The sequence below is a fragment of the Leptonychotes weddellii genome, chromosome 13 (genome assembly GCF_054177405.1).
Source record: "Leptonychotes weddellii isolate Sample4059 chromosome 13, ASM5417740v2, whole genome shotgun sequence".
NCBI classification, from domain to species: Eukaryota; Metazoa; Chordata; class Mammalia; order Carnivora; family Phocidae; genus Leptonychotes; species Leptonychotes weddellii.
In genome coordinates, this window is record NC_138381.1 from 32,727,468 (window position 1) to 32,742,590 (window position 15,123).

General features: G+C 37.6%; 1 protein-coding gene and 1 pseudogene across 4 annotated transcripts in view; both read right to left on the bottom strand.

The window, feature by feature from the left end:
* The window catches only part of KIAA1328 (KIAA1328 ortholog), a 326,771-nt gene that overhangs the window by 58,006 nt on the left and 253,642 nt on the right, over positions 1 to 15,123 (bottom strand). For all 4 annotated transcript variants that reach the window (XM_006733328.3, XM_031028159.2, XM_081801332.1 and 1 more), the window contains one exon: positions 7,614 to 7,795. In XM_006733328.3, the coding sequence (XP_006733391.2) occupies positions 7,614 to 7,795 (182 nt within the window). The remainder of the gene's footprint in view (positions 1 to 7,613; positions 7,796 to 15,123) is intronic.
* Positions 2,531 to 2,639, bottom strand: LOC115940946 (U2 spliceosomal RNA; annotated as a pseudogene).

The following is a 15,123-nucleotide window of genomic DNA, read 5'->3' on the forward strand; positions in this document are numbered from 1 at the left end:
TCTGTGTCAGGTTGATGTTTTTTCCCCCATCATTCTTTCTTTTTTTTTTTTTAAGTAGGCTCCACACCCAGTGTGGGGCTTGAACTCATGACCCTGAGATCATGAGTTGCATGCTCTACTGACTGCATCAGCCAGGCATCCTTCCCCTTCATTCTATTGATATGTGATATATTGTACTGATTGGTTTTTGTATGTTGAACTACCTTTGCATTCCTGGGCTAAATCCTACTTGGTATATAATTCTTTTAATATGTTGCTGCATTCAGTTTTGTTAGTATTTTATTGAGGAGATTTTCATTTATATTCACAAGTGATTTTGGTGTGTAGTTTTCTTTTCTTTTGATGTCTTTGGCTGACTTTGGCATCAGAGTAATGCCTGAAATGAGTGAAGAAGTGTTCCTTCTTCTATTTTTTTGAAAGAGTTCCAGAAGGATTAATGTTAATTCTTTAAGTGTTTGGTAGAATTCACCAGTGAAGCCATCTCCTTCAAGTCCTGGGCTTGTCTTTTTTGGGAGGTTTTTGATTGCTGACTTAATCACTTTACTTGTTTGGGTCTATTCAGATTTCTTATCTTTCTTGAGTCAGTTTTGGTAGTTTGTGTATTTTTTAGGAATTTGTCCATTTCATCTATGGTTGTCTAATTTGTTGGCTTTTGATGTGTCTATTGTTTGGCTCAACTATTACTTTTTTACTTCAGGCAGCAGTGGTGTGTTCATTTGGTTTTTAATGTTTGCAAGCAATGTCCTACATGTAGTTGCTTCTCTGTCCTGAGAAAGGTCAGGCTTAGGAAAAACCCTGTGTCAATCCTTTAGGAAATAGACAGGTGAAAAGAGACAAACACAATTCCTTGAGAACAAGATCTGTTCTGCTTCCTCTGGGACCAGGTGCTCATATGTGGAACTCAGGATGCCATCTTCAAGAATGCTGCCATGCTGGGGATGGGGATTGGACAAGGCTAACTTAAAATTTCACAAAGTTCTCCTACCATGTTTCAGTGGCCTTTTTGCTAGCTAAGCATTTGCTTGATTCTTACCAATCTTTCACTATCTTTCAGAGTTTTGATAAGGCTGATTCTGGCAGTTTTGCCAGTACTTTCAGTATTTCTGGGAGTCGGGGTGGAGGGGCTCTGGAAGTCCCTACTCTGCTGACATCCTCCTGACTTATTTATGACACAGCATAACTCTGTTACCAAACCCTGACAAGGTCATTCCCAAAGAAAGGTATTACACACCAATATCTCCCAATCAGTGTAATTTCATCAAATTAACAGAATAAAAAAGAAAATGCATGGTCATCTCAATAGGTACACAAAAAAGACTTGATGAAATTCAACATTCATTATGATAAAGACTCTCAGCAAATGAGGAGGGAACTTTCTTAACCTGATAAAGAGCATTTACAAAAAACCTACAGCTAAAATCATACTAAATGGTGGAAGACTGCTTTCCCTATGGGATCAGGACTTCCTTATGGAAGTTCACTTTTACCATTTTATTCTACACTATAATAAAAGTCCTAGGCAGTATAATAAGAAAAAGAAATAAAAAGCATAAAGACTGGGGAAAAAAGTAGTTGTTATGGACTGAATTGTGTTCCCCCACCCGCCCAAATTCATGTGTTAAAGTCCTAACCTTCAGTACACCTCAGAATGTGCCTGTATTTGGAGATAGGACCTTTAAAGAGGTAATTAATGCTAAATGAGGTCATACAGGTGGCCTTTAATCCAATATGATCCTCTGTCCTTAAAAGAAGAGAGAAACAGGGGGCACCTGGGTGGCTCCATCGGTTCAGCAGTGGACTTTTGGTTTTGGTTTGGGTCAGGATCTCTTGGTCAGGAGATCGAGCCGCATCGGACTCTGAGCTTAGTGCAGAGTCTGCTTCAGATTCTCTCTCCCTCTTCCCTCCAGCTCATGCTCTCTCTCTCAAATAAATAAATAAAATCTTAAAAAAAAAAAAGGGTCGGGGGAGAGAGACACAGCAGGAATGTATGCTCATAGCAAAAAGGCCACGTGAGGCTACAGGAGGCAGCCATGTGCAAACACAGGAGAGAGGCCTCAGGAGGAAATGACTAGAAAGGAAGATGAGTGAGCTTACATGAAGAATGGAAATGTACTATATCTTAATTGTATGAGTATATATAATTGTCAAAGTTTATCAAAATGTACATTTGAGACCTATGCAGTTTTACTGTATGTAAATTAAATCTCAATCAGAATAAAAGAAAAATTTAAAAACCCTACAGTTTTCTTGATTCTCAAGGCAGTGCTGTTTTTAAGACCGTACTCTACTGATAATCTCTTTGACTCTGCCAATCAGTCACCATAAGGACTTTGAAGGGACAAGCATATATATTTCTTAATCACTGTAGGTACTGAGGTCAAAAGGTCTAACTGATTAGATCTTTATGGCTTGGAAATGGGACAAAGATATCTGTCTATCTATTGTGTTATACTAATTCATTCAACAAATATATGATGAGTACCTACTACATGTTAAGCAATGTTCTTATGGGGATGCAACAGTAAAATACAGAGTGTTCATATTATAGTGGGAGAATATACAAAATATAAAAAATAAGTAAATTAAACTGATAAGAACAGATACTACACTTGATCTTAGCCAAAAGGCCGAGAAGCGATAAAAAAATAAGTAAATTATATAGTATTTTGAGATACTTCTATTGTAGAGAATAGGAAATGTAGAGCTTCTGGTTTAAGTGACAATATTTCATATACAGCAACTTCAACTCTTAATGCTGGTCTCTCGCATTTGAATTCCTTTTTATTTTTATTTTTTTAAAGATTTTATTTATTTATTTGACAGAGACAGAGACAGCGAGAGCGGGAACACAAGCAGGGGGAGTGGGAGAGGGAGAAGCAGGCTTCCCGCTGAGCAGGGAGCCTGATGTGGGGCTCGATCCCAGGACTCTGGGATCATGACCTGAGCTGAAGGCAGCCACTTAACGGCTAAGCCACCCAGGCGCCCCTTTAATTCCTTTTTAAAAGGGACTGAGCAGGCCAATTTAATCTACGTGTCTGGGTTTATTCATAACCCTATACTATGCTTATCTTCTGTTTTCTGTTGATAAAGCCATCAATTTTTAACAAATCTTTTAGCTCAGACTTCTAGAAATCAGAAGTAATATCTTGTGATACCTTTTCTAATGATTAAACCTACAATAATGATGATGATGTTAATAATAAAAGAAACATAAATAAGTGTTCTTTAGAGGCAAAGTAGAAATGGCTTCTGACCTTTGGATACTCCAACTTGTTTATTTCTTTAATCATGCCACATATATTAATCCATCATGGACTACAAAGAACATTCACATCATTGCAAGCACAGGCTTATTTAGAGGAACAACTAGGAGCTTCAAGGATTATTTCTCTTTTCAGATGAGTCTATAATAATCCTCTTCCAGTAAAAGAAAAATGTGTTTGTGAGTGCCTCAGGGGCCATCAACCAGTGATAGCTGCTGTATATTATATAGCCTAAAAAAGCCCAAAGACAAAATGGAGGGTCTGGTCAATACCATCAGTTAAATACAAATTACTTTAGGTTCAGCCTCTCCTGAAGTTTTAAGAAGACTCAGAGATCCATGGAGAAGGAACAAACAGGCATAGCTCTAAATGTAGCAGGGGGCTTTGGGATGGCTTTTCAGCCTCACTTAGAAATGGGCAATGCCAAGCCCTGAGGTCTAACATTTCGATTCTGGAACATGTCTGTTCAGGGGCCTCATGGCCTCTGCTAGCCTGTCAGCATCACAGAAGAAAAATGCCCTCAGCTTCCAGGGCTCTTATGAAAGGGAACCAGTGATTGATAAGAAAAGGGTGGTTCGAGGCAAGCTGGGAGAGAAAAAAAAAAAAAAACAAACCACTGCTGAGTAGGGAGGAAAAAAGAGGAATGAACAGTGTGTGTTTCCAGATTTGTGCGTTTGGCTTAAAAGTTCTTGACTCAAGTTTAGATTTTCCTAAGTAATGTCTCCTTGTTCCACATAGCTCAATAAAGGCAACTAAAATAGAATATTCCAAGCATTGATGACTGAAAAACAATGTATATTTTAAGTATAATTCTGACAGTACTGTACATGTTGTTGTGATCCCAAGGTTGTTTCTTGAGACAAGAGTCAGGTCTTTCTTTATATATTTAGTATTAATAAAGTTGATAGAATGGTGAGGAGGACAGAAAAGGTAGAGGAATAAGAGACTGATAATAAAGATTAATGGTCCTGCAGTAAACATCCTATGTGGTACTTAATGATTAAAGACAACAAAAGAAACAAAGAAGAAAAGTATGTTAAAAAATTTAGACACACTAAAGAAGGGAACGCAATTAAGGAGACACTAAACCAAGCAGTGTGACTGAGGCAATTAGTGCTAGGCCACTGGCCTTATGATAAACAGAGTGTCCAAACCCCTCGCAGCCACTTGTAAAGCCCGTCTTCCATCTGTCTGGGCACCACTATAAATGCCCATGCAGCAACTGCTCTGTTCTGTAATCTGTGCATACCAGCTCTGCAATGAGTAGAATGACTGAGGGGCAACTTAAGCTCTTCAGTGATCAGTTAGACTGTAATTTGGCCATGGCTCCATATCAGAATAAAAGAAGAGAAAAATATATGACAATCTTTTTTTTTTTTTTTTTTTTTTAGAGAGGGACAGAGGAAGTGCAAGTGTGTGAATGGGGCTGGGAGGGGCAGAGTTCGGAGAGACAGAGAAAGAATCTTAAGCAGGCTCCATGCTCAGTGCAGAGCTCGATGCAGGGCTCAATCTCATGATCCTGAGGATCATGACCTGAGCTGACATCGAGTTGGACACTTAACCGACTGAGCCACCCAGACACCCCTTACATGACAATCTTTCTTATAAGTAGAAAAAGAAAAGTTAATTCCTGTGACATCTTAAAACAAAACTCTCTTAAAAAAATGAAAAAGTTTCTATTTTTTTTTCCACTGCAACACTACAACCTTTCCCCACCAAAAAACAAAAAACAAAAAAAAAGGAAAAAAGTTAATGAAAAAAATAAAACCGTGAGTGAAAACTGTTCCTGAAAACTTTGCAGAATTGTAACAGCTTTGTCTTGGTTAAATTGATTGGTATAGCAACATTATAAAATGACTATTAGGATTCATTGTGCACAACAGAAAGTGCTGAAATGTCAGCAGACTATACAGCAAAAAGTAATGGGTTCTGAACCCCTGTTAGTCAAAAATGATTTTGTTTCAAATTAGAAATTGATTTTTTTTGGACACAAGCCCTTTCCAGGCTTATAGCTTCCGTAGCTGGGCCCGGGAGAGATTAACCTCCACCACTGTAAGAGCTGGCCTGATGGTACCTTTCTCAAAGTGCCTTTTCAACTGCAGCCTTCTAATGTGGCTGTGGTCTTAACCAATAACACAAGTTATTTGTCCCTTTGCTATTACACTCTGTTTTTCTCATTTTGCCATTTTACTTTAGTGCTGGCACACAACACAAATTTGTTGACAAGTTAACAGAAAACTATGTTAAGACTTGCAGTATAACCACCACACACACACCAGTTTTGATTGGTTCTCTATTCTCCAAAGTGCAATGACTAAGACGAGAATATGAGTTTCCCATCTCTCAAGGACTCACAGAGAAAATAAATAAGATTCTATCTCAGAGATGAAGTCTCTTCAATCTCATTTTTGTTTCTGGTAGCAAAGTCTACAAAGACAAAAGTTGTTCTAAGTTGTCCTGATGCAATGGAGGTCTGCAGAACTTCTGCCTTATGTCAAACAAAATGTACTTGCTTTTCAAGATGTGGATAGTTTCTCTTCTGAATCTTGGACTAATTATCATCTCTCAATTATGTGGAAGAAGATTAAACAATTTCTAGATTAATCATAGTTAAAACCAAAAATCATGTCAAAGGCGGCAGGTGATGAGAGTGTGGTATACAAGATCTTCTAATAAAGCACTGCACATTTTTCAAACAAATAAATATAAGAGTGACTAGAGAGATTACAAAAAGTTGGTTGCTTAATACCAGAGGTGGGCAGGTGCCAGCCCAGTAAAAAAGGAGGTAAATATGTGGATGGAACTAGAGTGTATTATGCGAAGTGAAATAAGTCAGTCAGAGAAAAACAAATACCATATGATCTCACTCGTGTGGAATTTAAGAAAGAAAACAGACAAACATATGAGAGGGGGAGGAAGGAGAGAGGTAAACAAGCTATAAGTGACTCTTAAGGAGAGAGAACAGGGGCGCCTGGGTGGCTCAGTCGTTAAGCGTCTGCCTTCAGCTCAGGTCATGATCCCAGGATCCTGGGATCGAGCCCCGCATGGGGCTCTCTGCTCGGCAGGAAGCCTACTTCTCCCTCTCCCACTCCCCATGCTTGTGTTCCCTCCGTGCTTGTGTTCCCTCCGTGCTTGTGTTCCCTCCGTGCTTGTGTTCCCTCCGTGCTTGTGTTCCCTCCCTCGCTGTGTCTCTCTCTGTCAAATAAATAAATAAAACCTTTAAAAAAAAAAGGAGAGAGAACAAATGGGATTGATGGAGGGAAGTGGGTGGGGGATGGACTAGATCAGTGATGGGCATTAAGGAGGGCACTTGTTGTGATGAGCACTGGATGTTGTATGGAAGTGATGAATCACTGAATTCTACTCCAGAAACCAACACTGCACTGTATTTAACTACCTAAAATTTAAATTAAAAAAAAAAAAAAAGAAGGAAGTCAGAGTTAATGGTTGTAAGCAGGTAAGAGATATCTGCGGGAAGAGGTGTGTGGAGAGGGGGCTCCAAGACTTTTTGTGGCCCTTTCTTGCCTGTACATCACTCTGTACAAGGAAGCTCAGACCTGCTGCATTCTGCTGTGAAGTCCTTCCCTTGGTAATTTTAGGAGAGGTGAAGCCATAAGCCACTCCAGAAACAATCAGGAAACACAATTAAATTTTGACCACTTCGCTCAACATTTCACACAGTTATTTTATAATTGATTTTCTTTTAAAATATCTGTGACATCTGGGTGCCTGGCTGGCTCAGTTGGTGGAGTGTGTGACTCGATCTCGAGGTTGTGAGTTCAGGCCCCACGGTGGGTGTAGAGTTTACTTAAAAATACGATCTTTTAAAAAAAATCTGAGACATCTAAAGTAGGAAGAATTACTGGCACTTAAAAGACTGCTGGGCAATAGGTTTCAGACTTACGAAGTTTTGTTTTAGCTACAATGTAGAATTGTCTATGACCTCTCCTTTACCCTTCCCATATTTCTAGTTAATTGAGGATTAACTATAGTTGTTAGAGTTTACTCTCCCAGCAGAAATTACATTCAATTTCCTGTCCTCTTTACTCACTTTGAACATTATTCTATGCCTATAACCATACTTATTGTTAAATCAGCCTTACAGTTTGCTACTTGCAAAGAGGGACAAATCGGACAGTTTTTTCTAAGAGTATTCTAAGAGAAATGCTGATGCGATTCAGTGATCTAGCAGATGTACCACCTGTGGCCTTGCAGACACATGTCAGTTGGTAATACACTTAACTCTTGTTCAGGGTTGTAGAAATCATCTGGAGTTCATGGCTAGCACCCACAGCACCCACTGGCTCCAGAACAGCTTCTCCTTTTGCTACATATAGATGCTAAGCTTACCTCTTTGGGGTTGATATGTATCTTTCTTTTGACATGTCCATAGGGTATCATCTTCTGTATGTGATTGAAACCCAACTGTCTTCTTCTCCCTTCTATTCTCACTGCTGTTAGTGGACTCTTGGTACTTTTTGATGGACGATGATCCTCCCAGCAGCCAGCCATCACATTTTGACTTCAATAAACTGAAAAGAATAAACATGAATTAGCTGTAAAGAGCATAGATGGGGGGTGCATGATCACATAAAGGCATATAAATTCAGTATGGTTGAAATGCAATTCATGGCAGTAAGAACTTTCTTTTTCTTATTGTTTTATTGAAGTATAATTTGAATAATTTACCGAAGGTCTATTTTGTATCTTGCCACAATAATTTTAGAGAAGAAATGGTCTTTATCCTCAAAAAGCTTATATTTGGAGTTGGGGAAGTGAGACTCAGACCCATGAAACTGCTAATAAAGCCACAGAGTATGACTAAGAACCAGAATATCTGTAGAAATAAAAAGTATGCTAAAACAAGACTTGCATAACTAAAATGTTTCCAAGTACTAAAATTGAACATTAGGGATTAAAATATCACCAATTTGCTTCAAAATGCATTTGTGTTTCTCATTTTCCATTGTTACAGTATTTATTATGTTCGCAGAGTATGTACAGAGCAGTACAATGGGTCTCTGTCCTCACATAATTTCATTATAAAGTCAACAAGGCAAGTATGGAGTAAAAGGCATTTTAATGAAAATAAACACATGTACATATGTTTTTCTCTCTAATAAATTGTGTTCCCACCATTAACACATTTCCTCTTATAACATTTTATTTTTTAGGGAGAAGCGTCCCAATGATGTATGTTCCTTACTATTCTACCAGCCTCTTCCTTTAAACTTAAATTCACTACAGACTCATGACACTTTGGTTTTGTCTTCACCATGCCCAAAAAACAATGTGAGAGTCAAAGTGAAAAAAAAAAAGAGAGAGAGAGAAAACATTTACCCAAAAAGTAGAGTCTAAATATTAAGATGTTTAAACTTCCCAGAAGCAGAGGTAATCTCTGGATAAGAATAAGTTGACAGAATATTATTAATCTCAGTGGACTCTTGACCAGGATTCAAATCATGTAAACCCATCCAAGTCATTGGGCTTCTGGTTTATGTTGATTAGAATTTTTAATAATGTTTGCTCATATCATAATTTACTAATAAAAACCAAGAAATTAAGTGGCTTTATGTTAGGAATGATATAAAGAAACAAAAACTATTAACAGTATGGCTTTATATGGGCATAATGCAGTGTATTAAATTTATACTCTTAACATTTTTTTTTTACCAGAACTCAGGGATCACTTACCCATGTAGTCTCACCAGTGGATGTGTATCTTAGCTCATATAACTTCTATTCATGGGACAGGAAAAGGAAGAGAATAAAACTACCTCACTTTGAATGTAAGATAAATTTACTTTAACCCAGAAGCTCCAGATGCAGGCAAATCCAAGGACTACATCTCTGCTTGTTCTTTCTTTCTTTCTTTTTAGAGAGAGAGCATGTGTGAGTTGGGGGGTGGGGAGGGGCAGAGGGAGAGGGAAAGAAAGAATCCCAAGCAGACTCCCCACTGAGCATGGAGCCCACAGTGGGGCTCGATCGATCCCATGACCCTGAGATCACAAACCTGAGCGCAAATCAAGAGTCAGACACTTAACCGACTGAGCCACCCAGGTGCCCCCATCTCTGCTTGTTCTTTCTCTTTTTTTAAATATTTTATTTATTTGAGAGAGAGAGAGAGTACTTGTGCTCCCGTGCTTGCTCTCTCTCTCAAATAAACCCAATCTCTACCTCAACAGGGGACTTGGCTTCCAATTTCTTTAAAATAAAGATGACTACAAAAAGTTTCTTATTTCCATCTTTACCTATCTACTATTCCTCTGTTAATGTCTCAGAAGAAAAATCACACCTTTTATTCATAGTCTTGATATTACTGACCTATGCCCTCTGTGATTACGGTCTGTCAATTATCTCCTTTTCTTATAATTTACAAACTCCTCCTCTCAACTGGATTCTTTCCTAGGATTATGAACAAGATCAGACTTTTCATTAAAAATCAAAACCTAAGCCTAAAACCAGAAACTCTTCCCTTAGGTGGGAAAGAATAATACTCTGTGTCAGTGAGGGTAGGGTGCAGGGACAAGAGCACTGTAATACATTACTGGAGGAACTGCAAATTGGTATAGCCTTTTGGTGAGTGATTTGTCAACACAAAATAAAAATGCACCTACCTCCTAACAATTCTGCTTTTAAGAAGTTATCCTATGGAATTACATTAACAACAGCATGAGGATATTTGTTCAAGGACAGTCATTGCAGAATTATTTGTAACAGGGGAAAACTGAAGGCAAATATTCAATAGAAGATGAGTAAAGAAAAAAAACTAATACATCCATTATAAGGAAAGCTATTCAGTCACTAAAAAGAATGAGGTAGTTCTCTACACTATTGTGGAGAAACTTCATGACATACTAATAAGGAAGGAAGGAAGGAAGGAAGGAAGGAAGGAAGGAAAGAAGGAAGGAAGGAAAGGAAAGGAAAAGAGAGAGAGAGAGAAAGCAAGCAAGCAAGCAAGCAGGCAAGCAATTTGCAATAATAGAATGTATAACATGACCTTATTTTTGTAAAAACAAAAATACATAACAAATATTTTTAAAGTTCTGGATGAATACATACCAAACCTGAGAAGAAGCAGACATAGAGTGAGTGAGGGAATAGCTTTTATAATTTAATTTATATACTTCTGAATGTTTTCATTTCTTCTAATAGGCATGTACTTTTTAAATTAAAAAACAAAACCTTTTACCATCACCTTTACATTACCATCTCCTCTCTCTTTCCCTTCTCTGCCAAACTTCTAGAAAACAATAATCAATTTTAAAAGACATGCCTATTAAAACTGTTTTTCAAAGAACTAATCTGGTGGCTTTTTCTCTTTCAACAGTCTTTTTACTAGATCACAACAATTGACTCCTTTTTTACAACTTTTTATCTTGGACTTCGTAATATATCATCAGGATTGGTTTTCTAGTTTTAGGAAGCTTCTACTCAGATTCTTTTACTGGGAACCCCTCTACTTCCTTCCCCTTAAATGCAGACATTCCTCAAGATTCTGTCCTTTTCTTTCTTCTCCCCCCACTTAGCACTTTCTTAGTGATTCTTGCCATGTCATTGTATTTTCAATTATGATTTCTAAATAGATTCATCTAGCCCCCAGCGCTCTCTAAAACTGCGGACCTGATCCAGTATCTGCCAGAAAGCTGTGAAGGGATGTCTTGTCATACCTCCCGAAGTAACTCCTGGGAAAGCAATTGCATTATATTTATCTTGAAACTAGTTTCTTCATGCTTCCATTCTCATTTAATGACATTGCCATTCTCTCAGTCACTTATATGAAAACTATCAGTTATCTCAAATTCTTGTTTCCTTGTGCCTGTTCAATAAATCACTAAATAAATAATTCCTTTGTATATTCATCAGATATTTATTGAGGACATACTCTATAGGCCTGGTAACGTGCTATGGGGTCAGAGTGGGCAAACATAAAAAATAAATATTTATTGAGTACATTATATATGCTAGGTGCTAAGCATACAAACATGAGCAAGACCTGGTTCCTGTTCTCAAGTGATTTTCGTGGTGGAAAGAGACACTGAAACAGATAATTTTTTTAAAAGATTTTATTTATTTATTTGACAGAGAGAGACACAGCGAGACAGGGAACACAAACAGGAGGAGTGGGAGAGGGAGAAGCAGGTTTCCCACTGAGCTGGGAGCTCAATGCAGGGCTTAATCCCAGGACCCTAGGATCATGACCTGAGCCGAAGGCAGACGCTTAATGACTGAGCTGCCCAGGCGCCCCGAAACGAATAATTTTTAAAAAAGATTTATTTCTTTATTTTAGCAGGGGAGGGGCAGAGGAAGGGGGTAAGAGAATCCCCAAGCAGACTCTGCTCTGAGTGCGGAGCCCAATGCAGGGCTCGATCTCATGACTCTGAGATCCTGACCTGAGCCGAAATCAAGAGTTGGCCACTTAACTGAGCCACCCAGGTGCTCCTGAAACAGATCATTTTTAAAACTGTATGATACATGCTATGATTCAGGGATACACAGGTGTTAATGGGAACACAAAGGCAGGGCACCTATCTATATTACTGAGGGGAAATTCTGGAAGCATTCCAACTAAATCTTGGAGGATAAGCAGGGGATAAGGAAGGATGGAAGGATGTTCTAAGCAGAAAAAACACTATGAGCAAATATACAAACAAGAAAAACATCATATATTTTGAGAAGTGAAGGTGAGGCAGGAGAGACGGACAGGTTATTTCATGAAAGGTTTGGTTTCTCATATAAAGGGGCTTGAGCTCTATTTTGTAGGCAAGGCAGAGTCACTGGAAGGCTCTAAGGGGGAAATGGCATAATTCAACTTGAATTTATAAAAAACTATCCCGGAACGGTGCCACTTAGAAAAGGGACTATAAGAAGTTGGATAAGTCAAGACTGCTGAAACAGCTCTGAGGAGAGATTAGATAAAGGTCTGGGATGGAGAAGCAGTCATACGAAATGAAGAGAGATGGTTTAAAAACCATATTTAGGATTTAAAATTGGTAGAACCTGACGAGTGTTTGAATGTGAAAAGTGAAGGGAAAAGGTAGTGAGAATGACTGGCAGAATTATGGGGGTATAAGCAATACAAAGAGGAAGGATTGGGAATGTGGGAGAAATTAAATGTAGCCTGAGGTACTTATGAAACATTTGGGAAGATATTTCAAGAAAGCATTTGGATCAATAACTCTATAGTGTTTTGCTATTTGGCTGGCTAACTTTAGGGTGGTGGGGTGGAGACAGAGTTGAGGAAGTACATACTTCATTTTCAATGTTCTTGGTGAAGGAGGAGGTAAATTCATTCCTGTGAGTGAAAGAAACGGGTATTGAGAAGTGAAGATTTGGAGTATGTATTGAGGGAATTCAAGATAGAAATGACCAAGAACAAGGGAAAAACCATCCTGCAATGTTGAAGGCCTAACAACTAGAAATCATAAATTTGTGTCAAGGCTCCGGTGCACAGATGTAAAAGCGGAGAAAGCAGCCTGAGAGCTTGATCCCGGGTTAGGATTTTATTGGGAGGGTGCAGCATACTGGTCAAGGTTCAAGTCCCACCCTGTGCAAGCTCTGATATTCTGTGCCAAGCTGCCCTCCTCTGTGGATCAGGCCCTAACACCGTATGATCAAATTAGTTTTGGGGTATGATGTAAAGTAGGAATCAAGGTTCATTTTTTTCCATATCTATATCCAGTATATCCAGTATTATTTTTTTCGAAGACTCCTTTTTCCATAGACTAGCTTGATACCTTTGTCAAAAAGCAATTGAACATATGACTGTTTGGGTCTATTTTTGGACTCTATTCTGTTCCACTGACCTACTTATCTATGTTAATGTGAATACCAACCTGTCTTGATTATATAATTTTAATTAACTACCACAAATTAGGTTCACAAGTCTTTCAATTCATTCTTCTAAAATAGCAAAGATTGTTTTTGCTATTCTGGGCCCTTTATATTTCCATATAAGCTTTAGAATGTTTGCCAATTTCTATAATAGTAGCTGGTATTTTGACTAAAATTGCATTGAATCTAATCTTCATTTTGGAAAAAATTTGTATCTTCACAATATTGAGTGTTCCAATTCAAGAACATGGTATATCTTTCTGTCCATTTATTAAGTTTTCTTGAATTTATCTCAGCAGTATTTTATAGTGATCAATGTAGAGATTTTGTATATTTCTTGTTAAGTTATTCCCAGGTATTTGATGGCTTTTTATGTTGCTGTAAATGCTTCCTTTTATTTTATATTCTAACTGTTGTTTTATATCTATTGTTATATGACAGTAATTGCATAGAAGTAAAATTGATTTTTGTATGTTGAACGTGAACTGGAATTCTGTGAGTGTGTTAAATCCACTTAATAATTCTAGTACTTGTTTCTGTAGGTTCTTTAGGATATTTCCATGTGGCTAGTCATTCTATTTGAGAATAAAGACTGTTTTACTTTTTCTTTCCAATATTTTTTATGCCTGATCACACTAGCTAGGACCTCTAGTACAATGTAAATATAAGTGCTAAGTGTGGACATTCTTTCCTTATTCCTAAAAGTGTTCATCACTAAAGAGATGTATCTTTGTCCATACCCTCTATCAGCTTTCTAGTTTAATGACAGGCCATTTTTTCTCCTTATAATGTATGAGTAATGAAGAGCTATGTTAAATGCTTTTTCTGCATCTATTTGAGACACTGGATTTCTTCTTTATTATGTTACTATGGCAGATCACATTGATTTTCAAATGTTAAACCAATTTTGCATTCCTGAGATAAACTGTACTTGATTAAACTGGATTATCCTTTTCATATATTCCTGGACTTAATTTGCTAATATTTTGTTACGAAACTTCTTTGTTTTGCATTTATGTTCATGAGTAAGATCACTTTGCCATTTTCTTTTCTTCTAATGCTTTTACCTGGTTTAGGTCTCACAAAAGGAGTTGGGAAAGTTCTTCTAGTCCAATAATTCTCAAGAGGGGCAGAGGTGAGGATTTTGCTACATAGAGGACATTTAGCAATGTCTGCAGAGGTTTTTGATAGTCACCAAGGCGGGGTGGGATGCTCCTGGCATCTCATGGGTAGAAGACAGGGATGCTGTTAAACAACCTGCAATGCACAGAACGCCCCAACAAAATCTTATTGTGTGATCTGAAATGTCAATAGTGCCGAGGCTGAGAAACCCTACTCTCATCTCTGAAAGAATCTGTGTAAGATTGATATTATTTCTTCTTTAGATGTTGGGTAGAATTCACAAGTCTAGTTTTATTTGTAGGAAATTTCTTAATTAAAAATTAAATTCCTTCAACAGGCATAAGGCTATTCAGATTTTCTAATCTTTTTTTGGTAACAATTTTGGTATATTGTCAATTTCAAGGAATTTGTATCATTTAGCTTGTCAAATATGCTTGCAAGAGATTGTTCATAATATTCCTTAATTACTTTAAAAAATATTGTTAGAATCTATGGTGACATCTTCTTTTTCATTCCAGATACTGTAATTTTTTTCTCTTTCTATAATAGGTTCATCATCCTGAAAAGGCTTATAGATTTTACTTATATTTTCAAAACATCAACTTTTAGCTTATAGATTTTCTCTACTGCTTGTTTTCTTCTCCACTGCAAGACTTACCAAAGAGTGGATGCTAGAAAGTTGAAAGCAGAATAGAAATATGGAAGTACTACAAATTGGACAATGCTGGGAGAAATCAGGAGTTCTGGCAGAGAATGAAGAGGTACTGTTTTTTTTTTTTTTATGCATTATTTTTTTTTTATTCTTATGTTAATCCCCATACATTACATCATTAGTTCTAGATGAAGTGTTCCATGATTCATTGTTCGTGCACAACACCCAGTGCTCCATGCAGAACGTGCCCTC